The following is a 23312-nucleotide window of genomic DNA, read 5'->3' as shown; positions in this document are numbered from 1 at the left end:
GAAAATCTGTCAGATAAAATTATAGCAACCTGTGCACGTTTTTACCACTTATATAATTCTCCCACAACCCCTTGGCTTTCTATAAACATGCATTGTTTTTAAGGAGCAGTTGCCATTCCCAACATTTTTAAATGTAGCCAATGCTTGTTTATGCTTGTGGGGGGGGAAAAACACTTACTTTTGCATGTTGCAAAGGAGACTGTCAGTAGATAATCGGTGAACAAGAAAAGGAAGCAAAGCTATGTGTATTCATGCCTTAACACAGGGGTCAGCAACCTGGAGCTCTGGAGCCGCATGTGGCTCTTTCATCCCTCTGCTATAGCTCCCTGTTGCTGGTCAGCTCCACAGCTGATTGGGCTTTCGGTTAGGACAGGTAGAGGAAAAAGGATGCCGTGCTAGGAGGAGACTCTATGGTGGGGGAACCGGACTTTTGGTCAGCTCCAGAATTGAATGGGAGCTTCTGGTTAGAACCTTTGTGGCTCTTTGAGTGTTTAAGGTTGCCGACCCCTGCCTAGCTGGATGACAGTGAAAGCAGCAGCAATTATTAAAATCAAAATAATATATTATACCTTTACATTATTTTCTAATCATTAAACTTCTTAATTCCTTAGCCAGTTTTTCAGAGTAAGCAAGAGAAATGCTAGTATTCTGTGTGCATTATTGTTCCAGCAACATCTGTAGAGATACATAACAGCTTCCTTTGTTCTGAATGAAATACATGGTGTAATATCTTGCCATGCTATATTTGTTTATTCACTAGCTTTAATCACTGAAATGGTAACTTTCAGTTTTAAAATCAGGCAGTGATTATATGCATTTGAAGATTGTTTTAAGAAAGGATCTAACTAAATCTTGTCCTTAATAGCTGTTATTATATCATTGTTATTTATTAGTTTTGTTTTGTGGGTTTTTTTAATTTTTATGATTTATTTTATTTATATTTTGCATTTCTAGACTGCCCATCTCCCTCTATGTTTGCGTCCCTGAATCATGTTTGCTTGATGGGCAATTATATAATCTTATAATCTCAGACACTAATTGTAGATGATGGTAGCAAGTTTGTGAGTTAAAAACCAGATTTTAAACAGCTGCAAAGAAAATGAAAGGAAGAAGAACACTATAGTTTAAGAGCAAAACGAGGAATCTTGAAGGTCCTTCATGATTTAGTTTATTTAACAAAACAGAAGCTCCAGTGGGTGCCACAATAACATAAATAAATAAATAATCAAATAACAAGAAGTTCATATATATATTTTCCTATGATACATTCAGGGACACAGTAGCTCAGTGGCTAAGATGCTGGGCTTGTCGGGTGAGCTCCCGTTACTTGCCCCAGCTTCTGCCAACCTAGCAGTTCGAAAGCATGCAAAAAATGCAATTAGAAAAAATAGGAGCCACCTTTGGTGGGAAGGTAACAGCGTTCCATGCGCCTTTGGCGTTTAGTCATGACAGCCACATGACCACGGAGACGTCTTTGGACAGCGCTGGCTCTTAGGCTTTGAAATGGAGATGAGTCAGGAATGACTAGCACATATGTGTGAAGGGAACCTTTACCTTTTAGAGAATGAGAAAAAATTGTTTCTCTTTCTTTGATTCTCTTATCTTGCATATAAACTTCTATCTGTGTCCTCAGGGTTGGAGTGGCCTGTGTCTCAATACGCATAAATAAGGGGAGCACCACCGAAATGGTGATTAAAGAAGTTCTTCCACTACTTGGATACCAGGTAGGCAGTAATATAAAGCTACCAGTTGGTTCTTCTAGGGTCTTATGAGTTAAATTTAATGGTCTTATTCTATTTGCAGTCCTACTGTGATTCCAAACAAGAGGCATATGAAAATAGCTAGGGAATGTCATTGCTGGTCCATTAGAGTTTTCATATGTCTTCTGTTTCTCCACATCCTGCAATGTCCTAGGAACTAGGTATTTAAATAGCATTATTTTTTTTTACTAACTGCTATGTTGACCTTACTTGATAGAAGAATGATGGGAAGGGAAAGCAGAAGGTCAGGATGATCAGCCTCCTGTTATATTGTATATACTCTCTAAGACTCCCCAAAAAGCAAATGAAAGAGCTTAGGTCTATATATATTCAATCTGACAGGATTGAAAGTTATAGTTTTATGATCTTGTTAGAGGGAGTGAAGGTTACAGAGAGTGAATCTTCTTCTGCATGAGTTTGGATTTTTTTCCCTTCTTGATATGTGGCATGAGAAATCAGGATAAGATCCATAAGGATCAGGTTTTGATATTATTATAAATACTAAATATAATTCACATTCCTTTCTTCAGTGTATGATGCATCTATGAGATTTTGCCTACTAAAAACAGGCAATTCCCATATTTTTCTTTAATAGAATCATGTTATGCTCTGAGGCCCCCAAATAGGTTAAATTAACATTTAAGACTAAGCCTGGATGAGAATAATCCTTATCCTCTTCTCTTTTTTTGTGGCTTTTGGAGTTCTTTTTGCATTGATTCTTGCCAAAATTAATAATCTATTAATAGTTAGCCCCTGGTGATAATGCTATTGACATTCTACACCTGTCGTGTTAAACCCAGGGGGACATTTTGTGCAAAACGTGCTTCACTTTAGATCATTAGTAGCTGAGCGCCACTCATTCTATAGAGTAAATTAACATTTAATACTTTGGCACTTATGCGGCGTTCAAGGAAATTTGTCTTTCGATGTCTAATAAAGGTCTACAACTTATTTTTCAAACTGCAGTACAAAATTTCCCATCTTTTCAGGTAGTAAGATTATGATACTAAAGGGACGACAGATTACTTCTGTTAATAAGACATTTTCTTTTCTTTTTAAATAATGAAAACTGTTCAGTTTTAAATCCTATATTTTGCTGGATAATCACTGTTAAAATATCTGTCTTTTGGCAGTCAGATTGCTTCCAAAACTTCAAATTGGTGGAGGTCCTGATGGGCTCAAGACAAGGTGAGAGACTGTTCCACTGAATTATGTAAATGTAACTTCAATTTAAAAGCCTGGATGTCTAATTCTCTCTCTTTTTTTAATTGCAAGTTTGCTTACTCCTAAGAAATTTTCATACTTGCCATTTTGACTGTTTTAATTAATTGCATGATAGCTTTCAATTAAAAAAGAATCAATTAAGATTTTTTTAAAAATTCTCCTTAGTTCAGCGAATGGTGCTGGATGATCATGAATCAATTATCAGCAGGTTACAAGACATCAGAAAGGTAAACAAGGAAACTGTATAAAGTACTTTTCTATATCCTTCGGTGCTTTACTAAATGTTCAAACTCTTATGAATATTTCTAAAACAAATAATCATGGTACAAAGATATTTAGCCAAAATGACTGGATTCACAAGTAAGAAGATTCCACGGTTGCTGATATTTCTACTTTTATAATTTATGAACTTGGCTTTCCTAGTGAGGTGATGTTGCTTAACCAAGCAGAAACTCTAGAAGAAACAAAATTCAGTACAGGAAGCTTCCTTAGAAAGTAAACAGCACAAACGTAGTCCTGGGAAACCTCTTTAATTCATATTGTACAGTAATTTACGGCTGTAAATTACTTTCATTTGCAATGCGCCAACGCTTGATAAACAGCCTTTCAAAGGAAGGTTGTCAGCACCCACCTATCTCATGTGGAATGCTGCCAAAGAGCTAATTTCCAGATGCAGGGCAAGGCCAAACTTGGCACAGAGTCACAAACAGAATTTTCAAATCTTGAATTGGCCAGAAGAACTAATTGCTTCCTGCAAGAGCTCACATCCCGTTCGCTTCTCTTTTATGTCTTATGGGAGGTGCCAATCATCTCCAAGCCTTGCCCCCAAGTCGACTCTGTTTCCTTAATTGTTCCTGTCTCCTGGCAGCTCTGTGAATGCGCACACTGGGAGCAGGCTCATGCTGTTCTTCTGCCTCGCTGATGTCAGACTCCGGAGATTCCGGAGCCAGCAAAGAATTACCAGCTGGTCTTGGCCCCCTCTCTGCCTCTGACTCAGATCCTTCCCCAGACTCTAGGACTGGCCCACGTTCCTCCCCAACCTTCTCACTGTCCAAATCTGCTGCCAGCTCTGCTGCCACAACAATAGTGCTTGAGTTATGACCACATTTGAGTCCAAAATTTATGCTGCTAAATGAAACGTATAACTGAGTTTGCCCCATTTTACCACTTTTCTCGCTGCAGTTGCTAAGTGAATCATTGCATCTGATAAATTATTAACCTGGTTGTTAAGTGACTCTGGCTTCCCTATTGATTTTTGTTTGACAGAAGGTCACAAAAGGGGATCACATGACGCAGGGACACTGCATCTATCATAATGAGTCAGTTGCCAAGCATCTGAATTTTGATTATGGGACCATGGAGATGCTGAAAAAGTCATAAGTGTGAAAAGTGTTCATAACTCACATTTTTCAGTGCTGTTGTAACTTTGAACTGTCATTAAACAAACTATTGTAAGTCAAGGACTACCAATATTTCACCAATGCTGCAAATCTGGGTTTATGCCTCCTTTAAAAAAGCACTGGTTGGAAGAAGAAAATATATAATAGCTCCAAATCCTGGTTTATTTGAGGAAGGAGGCAAAAGTCCTAGTTCATAAGTAATAAGGTTCTTATTTCTGGTGGTCTTTGTCTTTGCTTGTGCTGATTACATGTCGCTCATAAACTGCATTTCTGGCTTATTGTGGCAACAGCTATTTTAATCATAAGTAATTGTGCAAAATAGTTTACTATGTTCTTCACTATGTATTCTTGGCATAGAATTTTAAATTCAATAATATTAGCCTAAAATTATGCCTGTTCATACTAACGGCACTCTAAATATGTAGGTCAAACAGTGGTGAAATTCAAATTTTTTTACTACCGGTTCTGTGGGCGTGCCTTGGTGGGCATGATGTGGCTTGGTGGGTATGGCTTGGTGGGCGTGGCAAGGGAAGGATATTGCAAAATCTCCATTCCCACCCTACTCCCGGGGGAAGGATATTGCAAAATCCCCATTCCCTCCCCACTCTGGGGCCAGCCAGAGGTGGCATTTGCCGGTTCTCCGAACTACTCAAAATTTCCGCTACCAGTTCTCCGGAACCTGTCAGAACCTGCTGGATTTCACCCCTGGACAGACTGAAAATGAAGAGGCAAATCCACATAAAAGGAAACTTGTCTACTGAAGAATGATCCTTATAGTAGACAGGTTTCATGGTCTGGGAATTATGTTTTGGTACTGATGGCAGAATGGTTATAGAAGTCTTGGCCTTCTCTCCATATGAAATGTGCTTTATTATTATTTTTTCTTACCAGACATCATTGCGGCAGATGAACCAAACAAGATTTTACATTGTAGAAAATAATATATCGACTGTGCGTGTCTATCTGTTTGTTGGTGGTCTGCCACTCCATCTTACTCCAGAAGAATATACAAAAATCCTCAAAGATGAATTAGCCATCAAAAGTACGTTGGATACCCCCTTCCCCTGTGTCTTTTTAAAATCTACATAAATTGAAAAGTGCTTTTATATTTTGAAATGTTCTGAAATGTCATCTATTTTTGGAATTACTTTTCATATTTTTTCTACATGCTGTAACTTGTAGAAAATGAAAAAAAAAGTCTCTTATTTAATCAGAGGCAATCATCTGTAGGCCCCTGACACTTATTTTTACTATTAATAAATTGTCCTACCCTTTCATTTTTTCCTTGGATTGAATAACAGTCACTTTCCATTTTTGTGCATATGATTTTACATGAAAGAATTATTAGAAGTATATGCACTACATTTATAAGTTTAGTTTTGGGGGGGAAATGGTAGAAAATAATAAGGAATACTGAAGTGATGTTAAAGTAATATCCCCTTAAGAAGAGTAGGTATGAAGACTGGTTTCTTTTTAAAATTAACTAAGTTAGATTTGGCTGTTTTGGATAATGAAGAAGAAGTGGAAGTTTGTGAGTTAGATATATTGCTGAGTGAAAACATATTGGATTCTTTGTTAAACACCAACCTGGGATGTTATGCAATCATTCTGTCACACTTTTTCCATCACATTTGTGGGAATGAATGTAGATTGTGTATATATCTATCTGTTGGGTCCTCAAACACTCAGTTGCATAGATGAAAATTGTGCCCATGGTTTATGTAATGTTAGCCATCCAATCCTTTGTGACAGCAACTTAAATTAATAGTTAGCTTATGTGTGATTTGTGTTTGTTTAACTAACATATTCCCATCAGTACTATTTGGAATTAGCTTTGTTTTATCACAGACCAGTTGATCCTATTTACTATCCTGAAGCCTTAGTTTAAAATCCATGGACAATTTGTGTTTAAATTTCATTCTTCTTCAAATAAACAAAACTGGTCTTTCAAAATACATCTAAAATGAGACAGCATTAACTTATTAGCGGTACACTTTTCTTTCAGTTAGAAAAAAAGTTTTTAAAAGGGATGCTTGGACAATGATTTTTTTTTTATTATCGTTTCAGCCAATTTAGTTTCTATGAATCACATATATTCATCTCAAGGTAAGAATATCATGATTTAATTTAAACTTGGCAGCTGAATTATTGGATGTTCTGTTTTGCTCTGGTTCATGTATGGTACATGTAAGAATCACTTCACTAGTTCTTTCCCGTCCTCCTAATGCTCTTTGCATGTAGAAGCATGAGCTCTTCCCTAATTATACTATTATGTGTATTGAAGTTTCATCTCCTAGAATAGAAAACATTTTACTTTTTTTTAAGAAAAATCAAGACCGTACCAATAGAAAGAGAGGTTTTGTTTTCCAGAAATAAACCCAGTCCCCAGTGACCCTAATAATCAATAAAGTTTTAGATTTGAGTGAGTGAGATGAATGGCATACTAATACTTATGTTGGAACAATTATGGAAACTCACAGTATTATACATATGAAATATGGGCATGTCATATTAAATATATTCTTCATTTATTTAGGTGCTGTTGTGCTAGAAATTACTTGTTTTTCTGAAGCTGAAAGACTGTATATGTTAGTTAAAGATACTTTCATCAATGACAAGGCATTAACTGCAGTTATTCTCCCTGAAATACTGGTAAGATCCATTGGCTGTAGTAACATAAGGCATTAATATGTGTTCTAATTACACCGTTCATGCTTATTTAGCATATTTTCTCTGATGTTTATTTTTATTTTGTTTTATTTTAAGACACATATATTACTTCAATCTAGTGGCTCCCAGTTCATTACAGTTTATATGAAAGTTATAGAATTTCTGTAAAATATACTGTGGCACCAATAGGAGTGAATCTCTGAAGGCCTTCAGTCAGGTGTCTTTGCAAGCCTTTGGAAAGCCGTAATGAGTGGACTACCAGCATTTCAGGGGTGAAACTGTTTCAAAAGCGGGGAGCTGCTGTAGACTATGTCCATTTCCATGACCTACTAATTATACTCGGTGGGTTTCAAATTTTTTTACTACCGGCTCTGTGGCTGTGGCTTGGTGGGTGTGGCTTGGTGGGTGGGACAAGGGAACGATACTGTAAATCTCCATTCCCACCCCACTCCAAGGAAAAGATATTATAAAATCTCCAATCCCTCCCCACTCCAGGGGAAGGATACTGCAAAATCCCCATTTCCTTCCAATCAGCTGGGACTCGGGAGTCAGAGAATAGATGGGGGCGGGGCCAGTCAGAATATTTACTACCAGTTCTCCAAACTACTCAAAATTTCCGCTACTGGTTCTCCAGAACTGGTCAGAACTTGCTGAAACCCACCTCTGATTACACTGGGTAGTACACAATGGCCTTCAACAGGCATTCTCTGTTTGAACATAATGGTTAGGCAGATTCAGATTTCATGTATACCCAAGCCCTGAGCCACGTAGGGCTTTTTAATTAATGATCTACCACCTTGAATGCACTTGGAAACATATGGACAGTTAGCCTTGTTAACTCTATAGTTATGTAGCAGCAATTATATTGCCCATAACATGGGGTGACACAGCTTGCACTAATTGAAATTTCTGTGTCATTTTCGATGATAGCCACATATAAAAGGAATTGCATCAATCCAGAAGTGAGATACTTACAGAATGAGAGATACTCTTCAGCTTAGGCATGAGTGCAGCTGGGCAAAGACCCTCCTGATCATTACTTCCACTTGTTCTTCCATCAAGAGCCATGAGTCCAGGAGGAATCCCAAGATAAGGGAGACATTAGCTGTTCAGAGGGAAAGTTGTTACGAATCCAGAATCATTAAATTACTTAATGAACTATTACTCCAGTTGTCTATTTTGTTTCCTTTCCAGATCCTGGTAATCCCAGGTACTGGCTTAAAAATTCTACCATGTGCCCCATTTCAATGAGAATGGAGAATATTGATGATATTTTATCCCAAATTGGTAGATGACCTCTTCTATTAGCTTTCTGTAGATTTTTAACAGGATTGGAGATTGCAATCATTGCAAAATAAATAAGAAAATAAGAGAATAGGGAGGTCCTCTAGTCCAAGCCCCTGCTCAAGCAGGAGACCCCATACTATCTCAGACAAATGGTTGTCCAGTCTCTCCTTAACAACCTCTAGTGATGGAGTATCCACAACTTTTGAAGGCAAGCAGTCCACTGGTTAATTGTTCTCAATGGTAGGCGATTTCTGCTTAATTCCAGTTTGGTTCTTTCCTTGATTAGTTTCCATCCATTGCTTCTTGTCCTGCCTCCAGGTGCTTTGGAGAATAGGTTGACCACCTCTTCTTTGTGGCAGCCTCTTAAATATTGGAACACTGCTATCATGTCATTCCATCCTTCTTTTTATTAGACTAGACATACCCAATTTCTGCAACTGTTCTTCATATGTTTCAGCCTCCACCCCCCTAATCTTTGTCGCTCTTCTCTGCACTCTTCCCAGAGTCTCAAGATCTTTTTTATATCGTGGCAACCAAAACTGAATGCAATATTCCAAGTGTGATCTTACCAGGACATTATAAAGTGGCACTAACACTTCACATGTTAGTTAAATTAAATTAAATACTTAGAAGAAGTTAGCTAAATAGTTAGAATAAGAATATATTAGTTAGTTAGTATAAAGGAAATAATCCATTGCATATTACTGACTGAATGTTTTACATAATTGAGTTGTTCCTTAAAGTCCAACTGGATTGATATTGTTTAAATAATGAATGTTCAAACATTTGCCCAGTATAAATTGTATTAATTAAATATGTGCTCTTTGGCATAGAGGTGATACAAATCTATTCTATAATCAGAGCAAAGTGTTCTTAGTGAAATGAAAGTGATTTCATTTTTATAGCAATTTAACTTGTTAAATTAAATTCAGCACTATTTTGATATTCTACTCTGATCACACAGAGCATGTGAAGAATTAACAAAAAGTGGCACTGGAGAATTTACTGTCAATTAGGAAATGTGTTGTTATAAATAAAGAACAGTTGTGTTTAATTTGGGCATTTAAAATAATAAGCTATTTTGGTTCTATCTAAAAGAAAAACAGCTTTGCCAATTTACAAGCTTGAAGGACAGTTCCAGTGTGCTTTAAATAAAAACATGAGCTATTTCTGGAGAGTATAACAGTGAGTTAATTTACCTTTGTAAATAACTCTGTATATTGTTGAATATAGTCAGTATTGAATTGGCAATAAATCTGGCAAGCTGAACTCTCTTGAAAATGTAAAAATGAATGGTCACATTTTCTTATACAGCAGCAGCATGAAACCTTATTTCCTGGATGTGCATCCTATGACATTTAGGAATTCTTTGATGTTTCTTTTATGAGTTAGACCCAGTGGTGGGATTCAAATAATTTAACAACCGGTTCTCGGCCCTAATAATTTCTTCCAACAACCAATTCACCAAACTGCTCAGAAAGTTAACAACCGGTTCTCCCGAAGTGGTGCGAACTGGCTGAATCCCACCACTGGTTAGACCAATCCCATGGATTCATATCTGGCTGAATTTCTCCCCAACCATTTCTTGATTTGTGTTGTGGGTACATACTGATACTGGGAGCATTTGTGAGATTATATCTGGGGACAATACTGTAACTCCTAACCTGCTATAGTTACTGCTATTGCTTGTTTACTGAGTCTAAATCTTTTGTTTCTTATGATTTGCAAGATATTTTAATTCTAGATAAGTACTTTAAGAATTGTATATTAAACAATAGGTGCAATTGCAAAGTTCAATGACTTATAGTAAACCCTTTGAAAAATCCCCACCTTACTTGAAATTGTTCAGTAGGATCATGCAAACAATTAGTTAAGTCTTGTTTTACAAGGTTTCATGTACATATAAATCAGATTTCAAAGAGTTTCCTTTTACTTCCAAATTAAAAGAGGCAGGCAGAGGTTTATTTCTGCTCAAGTGAACACTCGGTGCATAATGCTTTTTTTTCAGGCAGAAAAAAATTGGTGGGGGGGAGCGGGAATGCAGTCATACATTGCAAAGGAGTCCCTTAAGCAAGGGTGAAATCCAGCAGGTTCTGACAAGTTCTGGAGAACCAGTAGTGGAAAATTTGAGTAGTTCAAAGAACTACTTCAAGGGTGGGAACGGAGATTTTGCAATATCCTTCCCCCAGGAGTGAGGAAGGAATGGTGATTTTGCAGTATCCTTCCCCTGCCATGCCCACCAAGCCACGCCCAAAGAACCAATAGTAAAAAAAAATTGGATTTCACCACTGTCCTTAAGTCTATGTATTGCTTATTTCTACACGTTGCTCCTCTTGGTGATTAATTTTCCTTAGGAATTTGCGTCAAAAGAATATAGAGATGCAGAATTGAATAGAGAGGGGAATTTCTTTCACTGCATTTGGCTTGTGTGTAGGTGTAGAAAAAGCAAGGTAAACATTCATATGAACTGGTTCAGATCCAACCTGATTGATAATTTAAAAGTTACATAAACAATCCTCTGTGTTCTCAGATCAGTTGCAAAAAGTTTAGAAATGTTTGGTTCCCCTTTAGATTAATGAGACCTTGGAAATGGAGGGGTAGTATGGTAGTAGAAACAAGTCAGGTCTGTGGATTGTGACGCTGTTTTCTGTAAAGTAGCCATAATTACATTTAATCACAAACTATGTGTAAACTTGTGGTTAATCTAAACTAGAAGCAGAAACTTTCAATTTTTGTCCAACTTTGCCAGAAGAGGAAAGAAGTGAACTAAGCAACTCATTGTCCTCGTGAAGCCAGATTTACACTGAATTGTTTGAAATCAACCACAGTTTTCTAGTATAAAGCATGGAATAAAGTAGATAAAAGGGTAGCCTCACCAAGTGTCCCACAATAAAAATAAGAGAGTTAATCTAGTCCAGGGGTAGTCAACCTTTTTATACCTACAGCCCACTTTTGTATCTCTGTTAGTAGCAAAATTTTCTAATTGCCCACCGGTTCGGGGGAAGACACACGAACTATTCTGGGATGAGGCTCTTTTGTTTGCGGTCCCTATAGCGCCATTTAGTTTCACTTACGTAACGTGAACTAAACTTATGTGCAGGCGATACAAATAGTATATTTTCAGAAATTTAAATTGACACGGGGAATTTTATGAAAATCTAATGAAAATGTTTTTAAATAATGCTATGAATTTTTTTAAAAAGTCAATTAAATTAAAAAAAAGGAAAGTGCTTCAGTATCGGACAAAACCCCTACCGCCCACCATGAAAGCTGGAATGCCCACTAGTGGGTGGTAGGGACCAGGTTGACTACCACTGATCTAGTCCATTTTCATTTATGAAAAGTGAAAGTGAAACATGAATATTTCTGATTGATATAGTTTATTGTAAGCCCATAGGGTCTTCCAATCCTTCAGGCATTCGTATGTACTACAAAAATAAAATAAGGACAAAATCAGGGGTTGCTGCCAGGGGTCGCTTACAAAGACTTGTAGGGATTTTGAAAATTAAATTCGAACATGGCTACCATGGATGTTCATAATCTATATATATAAAAGTGAAAACCACTCATGCCATAATCACGAAATATCCAGAACTGTAACACCTACAAACTTGAAATTTGGCACGTATGTTCCTCTTGGCTTCTAGGTGCTCACTAAGAAAGGATTTTTCAAAATGACCATCAGATCATTAGTATTTCTTATATTATTATTAACATGCTCTGATGCTAATTAGTTAGACATTCTACTCCCTGTCCCAACCTGAAAATAACTATGGAGAGAACGGGATAGGACAGGAGAGGCTTCTGTGGGGCAAGGCTGAGGGAGAGAAGGGGATAGGATAGGGGAGGCTTCTGTGGGGAAAGCCTGAGGGGGAGAAGCGGAGAGGAGAGGCCGATCATAACTACTCATTAATTTTCAAGCTGTAAGTGTCAATTTATCAAGCCCAATTACATAGTTTTGTAGCGGAGCACGGGTATCCAGCTAGTCCTGTATAAGGGTGTGTAGATGAGGAGCTCTGCTGTGTGACGGAGAAGGTGGTTGGACCCATCCTCCAAATCTCCCCAACTCTGTTATACAGCAAATGGTTCTTGATTTGCCTCTGTAGAAAACCTCTTCAGTATTTTGTGAAAACTATTGATTTGATATAGCGTAACCACAATCTCAGAGGGACGAGGTGGCTCAGGGGCTAGGACATTGAGCTTGTTGATCGAAAGGTCGGCAGCTCAGCGGTTCGAATCCCTAGTGCTGCCGTGTAACAGGGTGAGCTCCCATTACTTGTCCCAGCTTCTGCCAATCTAGCAGTTTCAAAAGCACATAAAAATGCAAGTAGAAAAAATAGGGACCACCTTTGGTGGGAAGGTAACAGCGTTCCATTCGCCTTTGGCATTGAGTCATGCTGGCCACATGACCACGGAGACGTCTTCGGACAGTGCTGGTTCTTCGGCTTTGAAACAAAGATGAGCACCGCTCCCTAGAGTTGGCAACGACTAGCACGTACGTGCGAGGGGAACCTTTACCTTTAACCACAATCTCAACCTAGTGCCTCCCCACTGGTGGGGGAGCAAGACAGGGAACTAACCAGCAGAGCAGAAGGAAGGCAGCAGCTGTCACTCTTGGCAAGGAAGGGATTTAAGACTCACAGAAACAGTTTTCATTTTCCAGAAGCAATTTAAGCATCTGGCTAAATGTACGGTGACTTTGTGAATCTAGTTATTTACAACCCCTGCTTGTTTAACTGCTGCTGATTTGGCATCATAAATCTTCAGCTTGGCTTTGGATTGCTTGACCTGGAATTCACCTTTGTCCAGCTAGATGCTTATCTGTGATTATTTGTTTCCCTGTTTTTTGCCTTTTACTTTGCCGACTCCTGCTGCCTTGCTGTCAGAATTTTCAGAGACTGCACTTCCTCTTAATCGGGAAGCCCATGAATTTTCTCTTGTTCCTGAAAGATTGGCAAGAAAGCCCCCTCATCCATTTTAATAATAATAATAATAATAATAATAATAATAATAATAATAATAATAATAATAATAATAATAATAATAATAATAATAATAATAATAATAATAATAATTTAATTTGTATACTGCCCTTCTCCCGGAGGATTCAGGGCGGTGAACAGGCAGATAAAATAAAAACAATACATTTCAATAAAAACAATATTTAAAAAACTTATTCCAATAGCCTAAATTTAAAATACAATACGAAATATAAAATAAACCCCAATAAAATCCATATTTAAAACCCTATTAAGCCAGTCCTGCTCGAAAGAATAGATATGTTTTAAGCTCGCGGCGAAAGGTCCGGAGGTCTGGAAGTTGTCGAAGTCCTGGGGGAAGCTCATTCCAGAGGGTAGGTGCCCCCACAGAGAAGGCTCTCCCCCTGGGGGTCGCCAGCCTGCACTGTCTGGCTGACGGCACCCTGAGGAGGCCCTCTCTATGAGAGCGTACCGGTCGGTGGGAGGCATGTGGTAACAGAAGGCGGTCCCGAAGATATCCCGGTCCTATGCCATGGAGCGCTTTAAAGGTGGTAACCAACACCTTGAAGTGCACTCGGAAAACCACAGGTAGCCAGTGCAGCCTGCGCAGGATCGGTGTTATATGGGAGCCACGAGTGGCTCCCTCTATCACCCGCGCGGCTGCATTCTGAACTAACTGAAGTCTCCGGGTGCACCTCAAGGGGAGCCCCATGTGAGGCGTTACAGTAGTCCAGGCGAAGTGGCGAGGACATGAGTGACCGTGCATAAGGCATCCCGGTCTAGAAAGGCGCGCAACTGGCGGACCAGGCGAACCTGGTAAAAAGCTCTCCTGGAGACGGTCGCCAAATGATCTTCAAAGGACAACCGTCCATCCAGGAGAACCCCCAAATTGCGCACCTCTCCATTGGGCCAATGATTCGCCCCAACAGTCAGCAGCGGTTGCAGCTGACTGTACCGGGATGCCGCATCCACAGCCACTCAGTCTTGGAGGTTGAGCTTGAGCCTGTTTCTCCCCATCCAGACCCGTACGGCCTCCACACACCGAGACAACACTTCAACAGCTTCATTGGGGTGGTCAGGGGTGGAAATGTACAGCTGGGTGTCATCCGCGTACAGTTGATAACTCACCCCAAAACCACTGATGACCTCGCCCAGCGGCTTCATGTAGATGTTGAACAGGAGAGGCGAGAGAACCGACCCCTGTGGCACCCCACAAAGGAGGCGCCTCGAGGTCGACCTCTGCCCCCCTGCCAACACCGTCTGCGATCGGTCGGAGAGATAGGATGAGAACCACCGAAACACCCAATCCCTCCAACCGCCGCAGCAAGATACCATGGTCGATGGTATCAAAAGCCGCTGAGAGATCAAGGAGAACCAGGGCAGAGGAATAACCTCTATCCCGGGCCCTCCAGAGGTCATCCACCAATGCGACCAAAGCTGTCTCCGTGCTGTACCCGGGTCGGAAACCGGACTGGAACGGGTCTAGATAGACAGATTCATCCAGGTACTGGGGTAACTGGTGTGCCACCACACTCTCAACAAACTTCGCCACAAAGCGAAGGTTGGAGACTGGACGATAGTTACTCAAAACAGCTGGGTCCAGGGAAGGCTTCTTGAGGAGGGGTCTCACCACCGCCTCTTTCAAGGCGGTGGGAACAACACCCTCCCTCAGAGAAGCGTTAACAATCCCCTGGAGCCAGCCTCGTGTAACCTCCCGGGTGGCCAGCACCAACCAGGAGGGACACGGGTCCAGTAAACATGTGGTGGCATTCAGCCGCCCCAGCAACCTGTCCATGTCCTCGGGAGCCACAGGGTCAAACTCCTCCCAGATGGTCTCAACAAGACTAGCCTCCGTCACCTCGCCCGAAACTACCCAGTTTTGGTCCAGACCGTCCCGAAGCTGAGCGATTTTGTCAAACAGATACCTGCTGAAATCCTCAGCACAACCCTGTAAGGGGTCATCGCAACCCTCCTGGTTAAGGAGGAGCGAGTCACCTAAACAGGCGGCTGGGCAGTTCTCTGCTGACGCAATGAGGTAGAGACATAGGCCCGCTTGGCCTCCTCAATGCCACTAGATAGGTCTGAGTAAAAGACCTAACTAGTATTCGGTCAGCTTCGGAACGGCCGGACCTCCACGCGCTCTCTAGGCATCTTCTCCGGCGTTTCATCTCCCTCAGCTCCTCGGAGAACCAAGGCGCTGGTTGAGATCTACGCCGGGTCAGACGCCGCAAAGGCACGACACGGTCCAAGGCGCCCACTGCGGCCTGTTCCCAGGCCGCAACAAGCTCCTCGGCTGAGCCGTGGGCCAGATCGCCAGGGAGCGGCCCAAGCTCCATCAGGAACCTCTCCGGGTCCATCAGTCGCCTGGGACGGAACCAACGTATTGGTCCCGTCTCCCTGCGGTGAGGAGCAGCGGTCCGAAAGTCCAGACGAAGGAGGGAGTGGTCTGACCATGACAGAGGTTCAATGGCTAATTCTCGTACTTCCAGATCACTCAACCACTGTCCAGAGACAAAAATCAGATCCAGTGTGCTTCCCCCGACGTGGGTGGGGCCATCAATTAATTGGGTCAGGTCCATGGCCGTCATGGAGGCCATGAACTCCCAAGCCGCAGTTGACGACACACCGGCTGATGGCAAGTTGAAATCCCCCATGACCATAAGCCTGGGGGTATCAACTGCCATCCCGGCTATCAATGATTTTGGGATCATTGAGAACATAGTTGGTTATGTATTGATTGCTTTTTCTTTGGGAAATATATTTCCCTAATATCCCTCAATTCCAGTGGTGAAATCCTCTGTGGGTTGCCACCAGTTCGCTGACCATGCATGCACACATGCGCAGTGCGTGCCAAATGCAAGCTGTGTGCGCGCATGCACAATGCACATCAAATGCACGCTGTGCACATGCACAGTATACATCAAATGCACTCTGTGCGCACATGTACACCAAACACACACTTCATGCAGAAAAAGGAGCCGTTTGTAGGTAAGCAGATCAGCGAGGGCAGGGGGACAGCTGTGCCACACAATTTATATTCGCTAGAAAGCAGGATTTCCTGCTTTCTAGTGAATATAAATCGCGCATCACAGCTGTTCGTCGGAAATACCGGTTCGGATGCTACCGGTTCGCCTGAATCGGTGCGAACCGGTAGCATTTCACCCCTGCTCAGTTCCGTATATTCATATCATATCCCTTCACTGCACTCTTCTTCCATGGTCTTGAGTCCTGTGCTACCTATCACTCAAAAATCTCCCTTTCTATTTTTAAAGATGAGCGTGATGCCCTCACATCTTCTCTTGCTCTTCTCCAAATCTCCCAGCAGTCATGATCCAGAGTTCCACAACATTCACCTATTTGTAATGTTCTGTTTCCATTCATGGAGTCAACTTCCTTCACCATACCTCTTTGAATCCACTGGAGAAAATACAAGAATGTTCACTGTATCTTGAGACAATGTGCCTGTGTTTTTTCAGTAGGGACAAAATAGGCCTTCCATCTCTAGGAGATATACTCAGGTTCTTATGGAACAGGTCCATATAAAACGTCTTCCAGCAGTAGTTAATGCTGACTAAAGTCCCAGGAAAGATGCACAAGAATCCGACTACATCCTTTTCACCCCATGGAGGCTTCAGCAGCCATGATTTGCTTCATTTTGTGACTTGTGTACTGGGATTACTATTCCCCAGATGGCCTGAACTCTGTCTATCCATCGGGAAAAGTGCATAATCTAGATCATTATTCTAACTGACTCACATCTTGAAGGAGTCGATTCCGGTAATCTGTCTTCATAAGTCTTTCCCTTCTTCCCTGCTTGGTGCTAGTGACTTTAGGATTTCATGCAGGATCAGCTATGTTGGTATCAGGAATTAAGAGGATTTAGCATGAAATGCAGCTAGTCATTCATTGTATGCATGGAGGACAAGACTCCAAGCAAAGCATGCCATATGTCAGGCCTGGAAGCCATCTTTTGCTGCTGTGGGAAACAGTGGGGATTGTATGGAGCAGGGGTGATATATAGTCATAATAACATTCCTTTCTCAGAGAGTCAAGGACATCTTGCCCTGCACCTGGAAGGCTGGAACTGGGAGGCATCTCCAGTTGGGACGGTGCTGACTTTACTTTGGGTGGGGAAAACCTGGAAACTTTCAGATTCGGGTTTTTCCAGATGTGCCAATATGACATCTCTAATAAAATGGAACTTCCGTTGGGGGTGTTACTTGGAACCCTGACATTATACACTATAGCAGATTCTGAATGGGCTTTGCAGAAGTGGGAAGCCCTTTGGTGAATTCACAGAAGACTACTCAGTTTCATTGTAGGTAAGTAATTGGATCGTGTGATTGGCTGTTAAAGTACCACAATGAGCACTGATGGTGTTTCTGAAAGTACTTCTACTGAAAGGTTGGAGTATTGAACTGATAGCAAGTTAAGAAGCAGAAGCGACTCTACATCATAGTTTATCTTTTCATTTGGAAGCTCAGATCAGTGATTAGTATAAATCATGGTGTCAGAAAGAGCCCTCTACTAGAGCCAGATGTAATTAGAGCCCAGGAGGAAAAGAATGATTTGGGTTGACAATATTAATCCGTTCATTCTCTCTAAAATAAACTGCTTGTCACTGCTATTTTCCATTTTTGCCTAAGCCACCGAAAGATAGTCTTTAGGGATAAAGGCAAACTGTTCCTGTATTTAAGCAGCTGCCTAGAACAATCACTGCCTTACCTTTGATTCAGGTTGCAAAATAAGCTGTGCTCGTTTTGGAGTAAATGTGGCAGAGATGGATCAAGATATATTTGTTTGTTGTTGGTTAGTTTGATTTATATGGATGTCCAGCTTGCAAAAAGCAACCCCGAGCGGCTTACTATTGGAGAGAAGCATGAAAAAAAAACCACCAAAAAAACCCCCTAAAAATGAAGCACAACCAGTGCCTGGATCTGAAAAGAGAATAACAAAATAAAAGCTAAAAGAATAATGGAGACCAGCCATAGTTTTCATTCTGGATGGGTTCGTCTCACACTCTGACCCAGTGTCCAGGAGAGCCATATTTTCAGGACTTTATGGAGGGCTAGTAGGGTCAGACCATTTGAACCTTGGGAAATAATATTCTATGAAGCAGGTGCCATGACAGAGAAAGTATCACCAGGTCCCATCAGGTGTCATTGTTTCTGCCAAATCTCATAGAGACAAGCAGAAACAAATAACCTAGCCTTAGGCCAGTGATGATTAATCTTTTTGCCATCGCGTGCCAGGAGGTGGGGGGAGGCGGGGGGGGGTGTCATGCATGTGCGTACTCACACCCATATTCTATGTTCCCTGCCCCCGTGCATGCATGTGAAACCCCCCCTCCACCCCGCTCCTGGCACGTGATGGCCCGGTAGGCCTGTTTTTCTCTCTCACCTGACTCCAGAGCCTCTCTATGAGTCAGGGGAGGGCAAAAACGGCGTTCCTCACCCCCCGTAGGCCCTCCGGAGGCCAGAAACTTCCCATTTGCCAACTTAAGGTTGGACAGGAAGTGATGTTTTTTGCTGTCCCCAGCCTCCAGAGAGTCCTAGAGAGGCTCAGGAGGCTGGGGACAGCAAAAAACATCACTTCCTGTGCAACCGGAAGTTGGCAAACAGGCAGTTTCTGGCCTCCAGAGGGCCTCCAGAGTGGTGGGGAACGCCATTTTTGCCCTCCCCAGACTCATAGAGAGGCTCTGAAGCCAAGTGAGAGAGAAAAACGGGCCTTCCCCACCACCCCCAGGCCCTCCTGAGGTAGGAAACAGTCTGTTTCCCTACTTCTAGTGGGCCCAGAAGGCAAAGCTGAGGCTATGTGCCCACTGATATGGCTACCCGTGCCACCAGTGGCATGTGTGCCAGAGGTTCGCCATCACGGCCTTAGGCCATGTAGGGCTTTTATTCTATAGATGATAACCGGCAACTTGAACTGCATCCATGAGCCAACACAGCTCGCAAAATTTTGTTGTTGTTCCATCACTAAGTTGTGTCTGACTCTTTGCGACCCTGTGGATTATAGCATTAACCAGGCCCCTGCTGTCCTCCACCGTCCCGGAGTTTGCCCAAATTCATGTTCACTGTATTGATGATACTATTTAACCATCTCATCCTCTGCTGTCTCCTTTTCCTTTTGCCTTCAATCTTTCCCAACTTAGGGTCTATTCCAACAAGTCCTCTTCTCTCATTAGGTGGCCGAAGTATTTGAGCTTCAGTTTCACTTTCTGTCCTTCCAAGGAACAGCCAGGGTTGATTTCCTTTAGGATTGACTGATTTGATATCCTCTGAAGAGTCTTCTTCAACACCACAATTTGAAAGCATCAGTTCTTCAGTCCTGGCTTTCTTAAAACCATATATTATTAGTGGGAAAGCCCAAGCTCTCAAAGTAGTGGTGTTATATGAGTGCACTGACTTGTGTCCATCAACTACTTGTGTTGCTGCATTCTAGGCTAATGACAGTTTTTGGGTAGCTTTCAAAAATAGCGTGCAGCACATTGAAGTAGTGCAAACCGGAAGTGACCAGAGCACAAATGATTACGATTGCAAGTAAATGATTGCAAGTAAAGGAACTTAATGGTATTTCAGGATTGCCACTCTCTAACTGTTGAAAGGGGGGTGACTTAGATAAAGGGGGAATGTTATGTCTAGGTGGCATTCCTTCCCGTGGGAACAGAGAAGATGCCTGCAGCTGGAGGAAGGTGGAGTTTGGAGTCACTGGACAGATTGGACTGAGAATTAATTGGAGATTGTGACTCGGGTGTGTGTGGTGGGGGAGTTTCAAACTTTTGCTTTTTATTGGATGTAATTCCACATCCTGGCCAGAGTCAGAATTACACCAAGTCCTTGCCAATTTGATATGTTCCTAATAAATAGACTTTGATGAAAAATTGATGCCTTGGTCTGTATTTCATGGGACATGTTACTTGGAAGCTTGACAAAGAAACTTTTTCAGACTGGATGGTGGGAAATGGAAGGATTTATATTCCTTGCAGACAGCTGGTCATTGGCATCCTTTTTGAGGGTCACTGAAGCACACCCTTCAAATGGTGTAGCAGTAGGAACAGATTCCCCATCCACCCCCAAAAAAATTACAAACTACATGAACCATTAGCACTACTCAGGTGACCCTGAGGACACAGATAAATCTCCAAGTGGCCTCAACGACCCTCAGAACGGATGCAAATGACCAGCTATCTGCAAGGAATATAAATCCCTCCATTCCCCACCATCCAGTCAGAGCTGAGGAAGCTTCTTGGATGAGAAGCGAAATGTCTTCAAAGGGAAAAAACAAACAAATCAGAAAGTCCAGTTGCCTCCTGAAAAAGCATCTTTGCGACATCCATGACCTGGATGACTGAGAATCTCTACAGACTTCCTTACTGGAAGTTAGGTGCAGACAATAAAAATAAGACTTTCTTTGGAAATCACTAGCAGACATCTTTGTGCCTTTTAAATTCATGACCAACACCTCCCCAAAACTATGCAAAAAAGTTCTTAATAAGTAGTCTTAGGTGTTAGGGATATTGGGTTTCCCTTTACTGTCTTAAACATCATTGTGTAGTTTGTAATTTTATCTTGTTGGCTCTGAATGCCACATTTTCTAACCATTTCTCCTTTCATTTTTTTTGTTTAGCAAAATAAGCTTCCTCAGAACTGCTGTCCTTTGCTTGTATTTGTGAATCCCAAAAGCGGAGGTCTTAAAGGTCGGAATTTGCTGTACAGTTTTCGAAAACTTTTGAATCCACATCAGATCTTTGAACTAACAAATGGAGGTCCACTGCCTGGGTAACCTATTGTTTTTATTCAGTACATTTTGACTATTTCACGTGTTACTTGTTACTTGATCTTTTTTTTTTCCTTGCTCTTTTTTCTCCTTGCTCTTGGCCTTGCAAAGTTGCCAAAGCTCTGAGCAATGGCCAAATGAAAACCGCTCGACTGACATTTTTACTTTGCCCATACCCCTTGGAGAAGAAATGAAGAGGATAACATTTCCTCCTCTTAACTCCTTTTTGTTCCTGAACCCCTTTGTGTTAAAATTTGGCACTGTGTAAATGACTCAGGAGTTTGGAAATCTGTAACCTTGGTTAATTAGGTGATCTTGTATCGCTTCAATACGGGTGAGAAGATGGCGTTGCCAAGGAACGTCTTTTAAGATTTTGCAGCTGCTGGGTTGGGATTTCCTAATTCTCTCTTTGACCAGAAGATTCAGACGCCTTATCATCTGTTTATTTTGGAAGGTTACTCGAATTGGAGTGCAAAGCTGCTGTTTGCAAAATGCAGATCCGAAGCCTTGGGCTAATGCTCCACAAAGACTTTGGAAAGCAGCCACGTCTTTCAAAAGCTTTTAGTGTAGTAATTAGGAAGCATCACAGTGTGAATAGCAATGTGGCTGAGCTTGGACAATACTCACGCCAAAAGGTTCAGTTAAAAAAAAAAGGGAAGAGATGTTTAGCCCTACTGTCAAATAATAAATCTTTGCACTCTTTTCAATAGGCTTTAAAGTCACTTATTAAAACTGTCGGAGTGAGTTGAATAAAGGCCATTTCTATTTTTTGCATTGGGATTTGGCAGCGGTTATTCCAAAGAAAAGAAGCTAATTTGTCAAAGACACAATGATGCAAAGAATGAAAAAGAGAGAAGGCTGAAAACTCTAGACACTTGCCCTTTATTGGAAAATAGACTGAACGTTCATTACATGACTTTTCCCCCCTACTTACATATGTAAATTTTGATAAAGTATTAACTCGTGAAAATGAAACATTGCAGGGATTTTTTTCCCTACTCAAGCTCACATGTATCTTACACGGGTATTTTTTTTAATAATTAGAAACAAGAAATTAATTTTAGGTTGGTTTGAGTACTTTTCCCCCTCAATTTTATGGTTTTTTTTTTCTCAAATAGCCAACAAACTTTTTTGCTTTTTTTCTTCTTTCGACATGCAAATCTGTCGTCTTTTCACTTTGAATGCGTATTACATAGCTAGAAAGTGATACTATAAAAAGTTAGTGGGCACAGTTCCTTTTTTTCGGCCTTTAACAGATTTGTAGAAGAAAGCTTAATAGAATTTCAGATGACAGAGCATTGTATGAAAATTAAAGCAGTTATATTCCATTTATTTTCAGCAAGAGAAGTAATAACATTAATTTTCTGTCTTTACCATGGTCAAAGGCTTTCATTGTTCAAGCAATGCACTTGAATTTCAAAAGCCAAGTGGGCTTATCTATGTTACCCAGGAATGTGTTTTTGAGTAGTCAGTTCCCATTTTTCAGACCAGCAAGATATTTAAATCAAATAACCATTCTTGAACTCTGAAGAGCACTTTAGCATGTTTTAATGCTCTCCTAACAGCTGTTTTTGAGGGCAAACATAATCTGAAAATCTGAGATCTACAAGGACTTTTTGGCCTTATAGCTCATGCCCTACTGTATTGGGTCTATAAGGATACCAAGGCCCATTCCTTCATTCCATATACCTTATTTTTCAGAGTATAAGACACACCTTAGTTTTTGGGGAGGAAAATAAGAAAAAAACTGATTGGCAGGTGGATCGGCCTCCCGGAATAACTCCAATCAACTGTTCCCAGAGGTGAATTTTAGCAACAGGTTCATTGATTGTGAGCTCTGTGCCTTGCTTTTTTTTCCAGCCTCTGAAACTTCTGAAACTGTGTTTCAGAAAAAACTTTTTTTCTGCCTCTGAGCCTCCGAAACAGAGCTTCAGAAAAAAAGCTTTTTTTCTGAAGCTCTGTTTTGGAGGCTTTTTTCCTGAAGCTTCATTTCTGAGGCTTTTTTCAGCCTCTGAAACTTCTGTTTGAGTGGCTGGGCAGGGCTACATTTGGACTATAAGACACACCCAGATTTTAACCCTCTTTTTTGGAGGGGAAAGGTGCATCTTATACTCCGAAAAATACAGTATATGGAATGTCCATCTCTCCAAGAGGTGACACTAGGTGGCTTGCAAAATAAAACATTAAATATTAAAATAATAAATATTAATGTT

The 23312-nt window shown here is 41.1% G+C and overlaps 1 protein-coding gene across 2 annotated transcripts in view; it reads left to right on the top strand.

The window, feature by feature from the left end:
- Nucleotides 1-23312, top strand: part of DGKQ (diacylglycerol kinase theta) — a 104175-nt gene that overhangs the window by 61184 nt on the left and 19679 nt on the right. The window contains exons 10-16 of one of the 2 annotated variants that reach the window (XM_058166936.1): nucleotides 1634-1724; nucleotides 2894-2948; nucleotides 3150-3211; nucleotides 5276-5426; nucleotides 6452-6490; nucleotides 6921-7036; nucleotides 20950-21101. In XM_058166936.1, coding sequence (XP_058022919.1) covers nucleotides 1634-1724; nucleotides 2894-2948; nucleotides 3150-3211; nucleotides 5276-5426; nucleotides 6452-6490; nucleotides 6921-7036; nucleotides 20950-21101 — 666 coding nt within the window. The remainder of the gene's footprint in view (nucleotides 1-1633; nucleotides 1725-2893; nucleotides 2949-3149; nucleotides 3212-5275; nucleotides 5427-6451; nucleotides 6491-6920; nucleotides 7037-20949; nucleotides 21102-23312) is intronic. The other variant, XM_058166937.1, reaches the window with a different exon arrangement.

This window comes from Ahaetulla prasina, chromosome 2 (assembly GCF_028640845.1).
Source record: "Ahaetulla prasina isolate Xishuangbanna chromosome 2, ASM2864084v1, whole genome shotgun sequence".
Lineage (NCBI taxonomy): Eukaryota > Metazoa > Chordata > Lepidosauria > Squamata > Colubridae > Ahaetulla > Ahaetulla prasina.
This window is presented reverse-complemented; position numbering and strand designations above follow the sequence as displayed.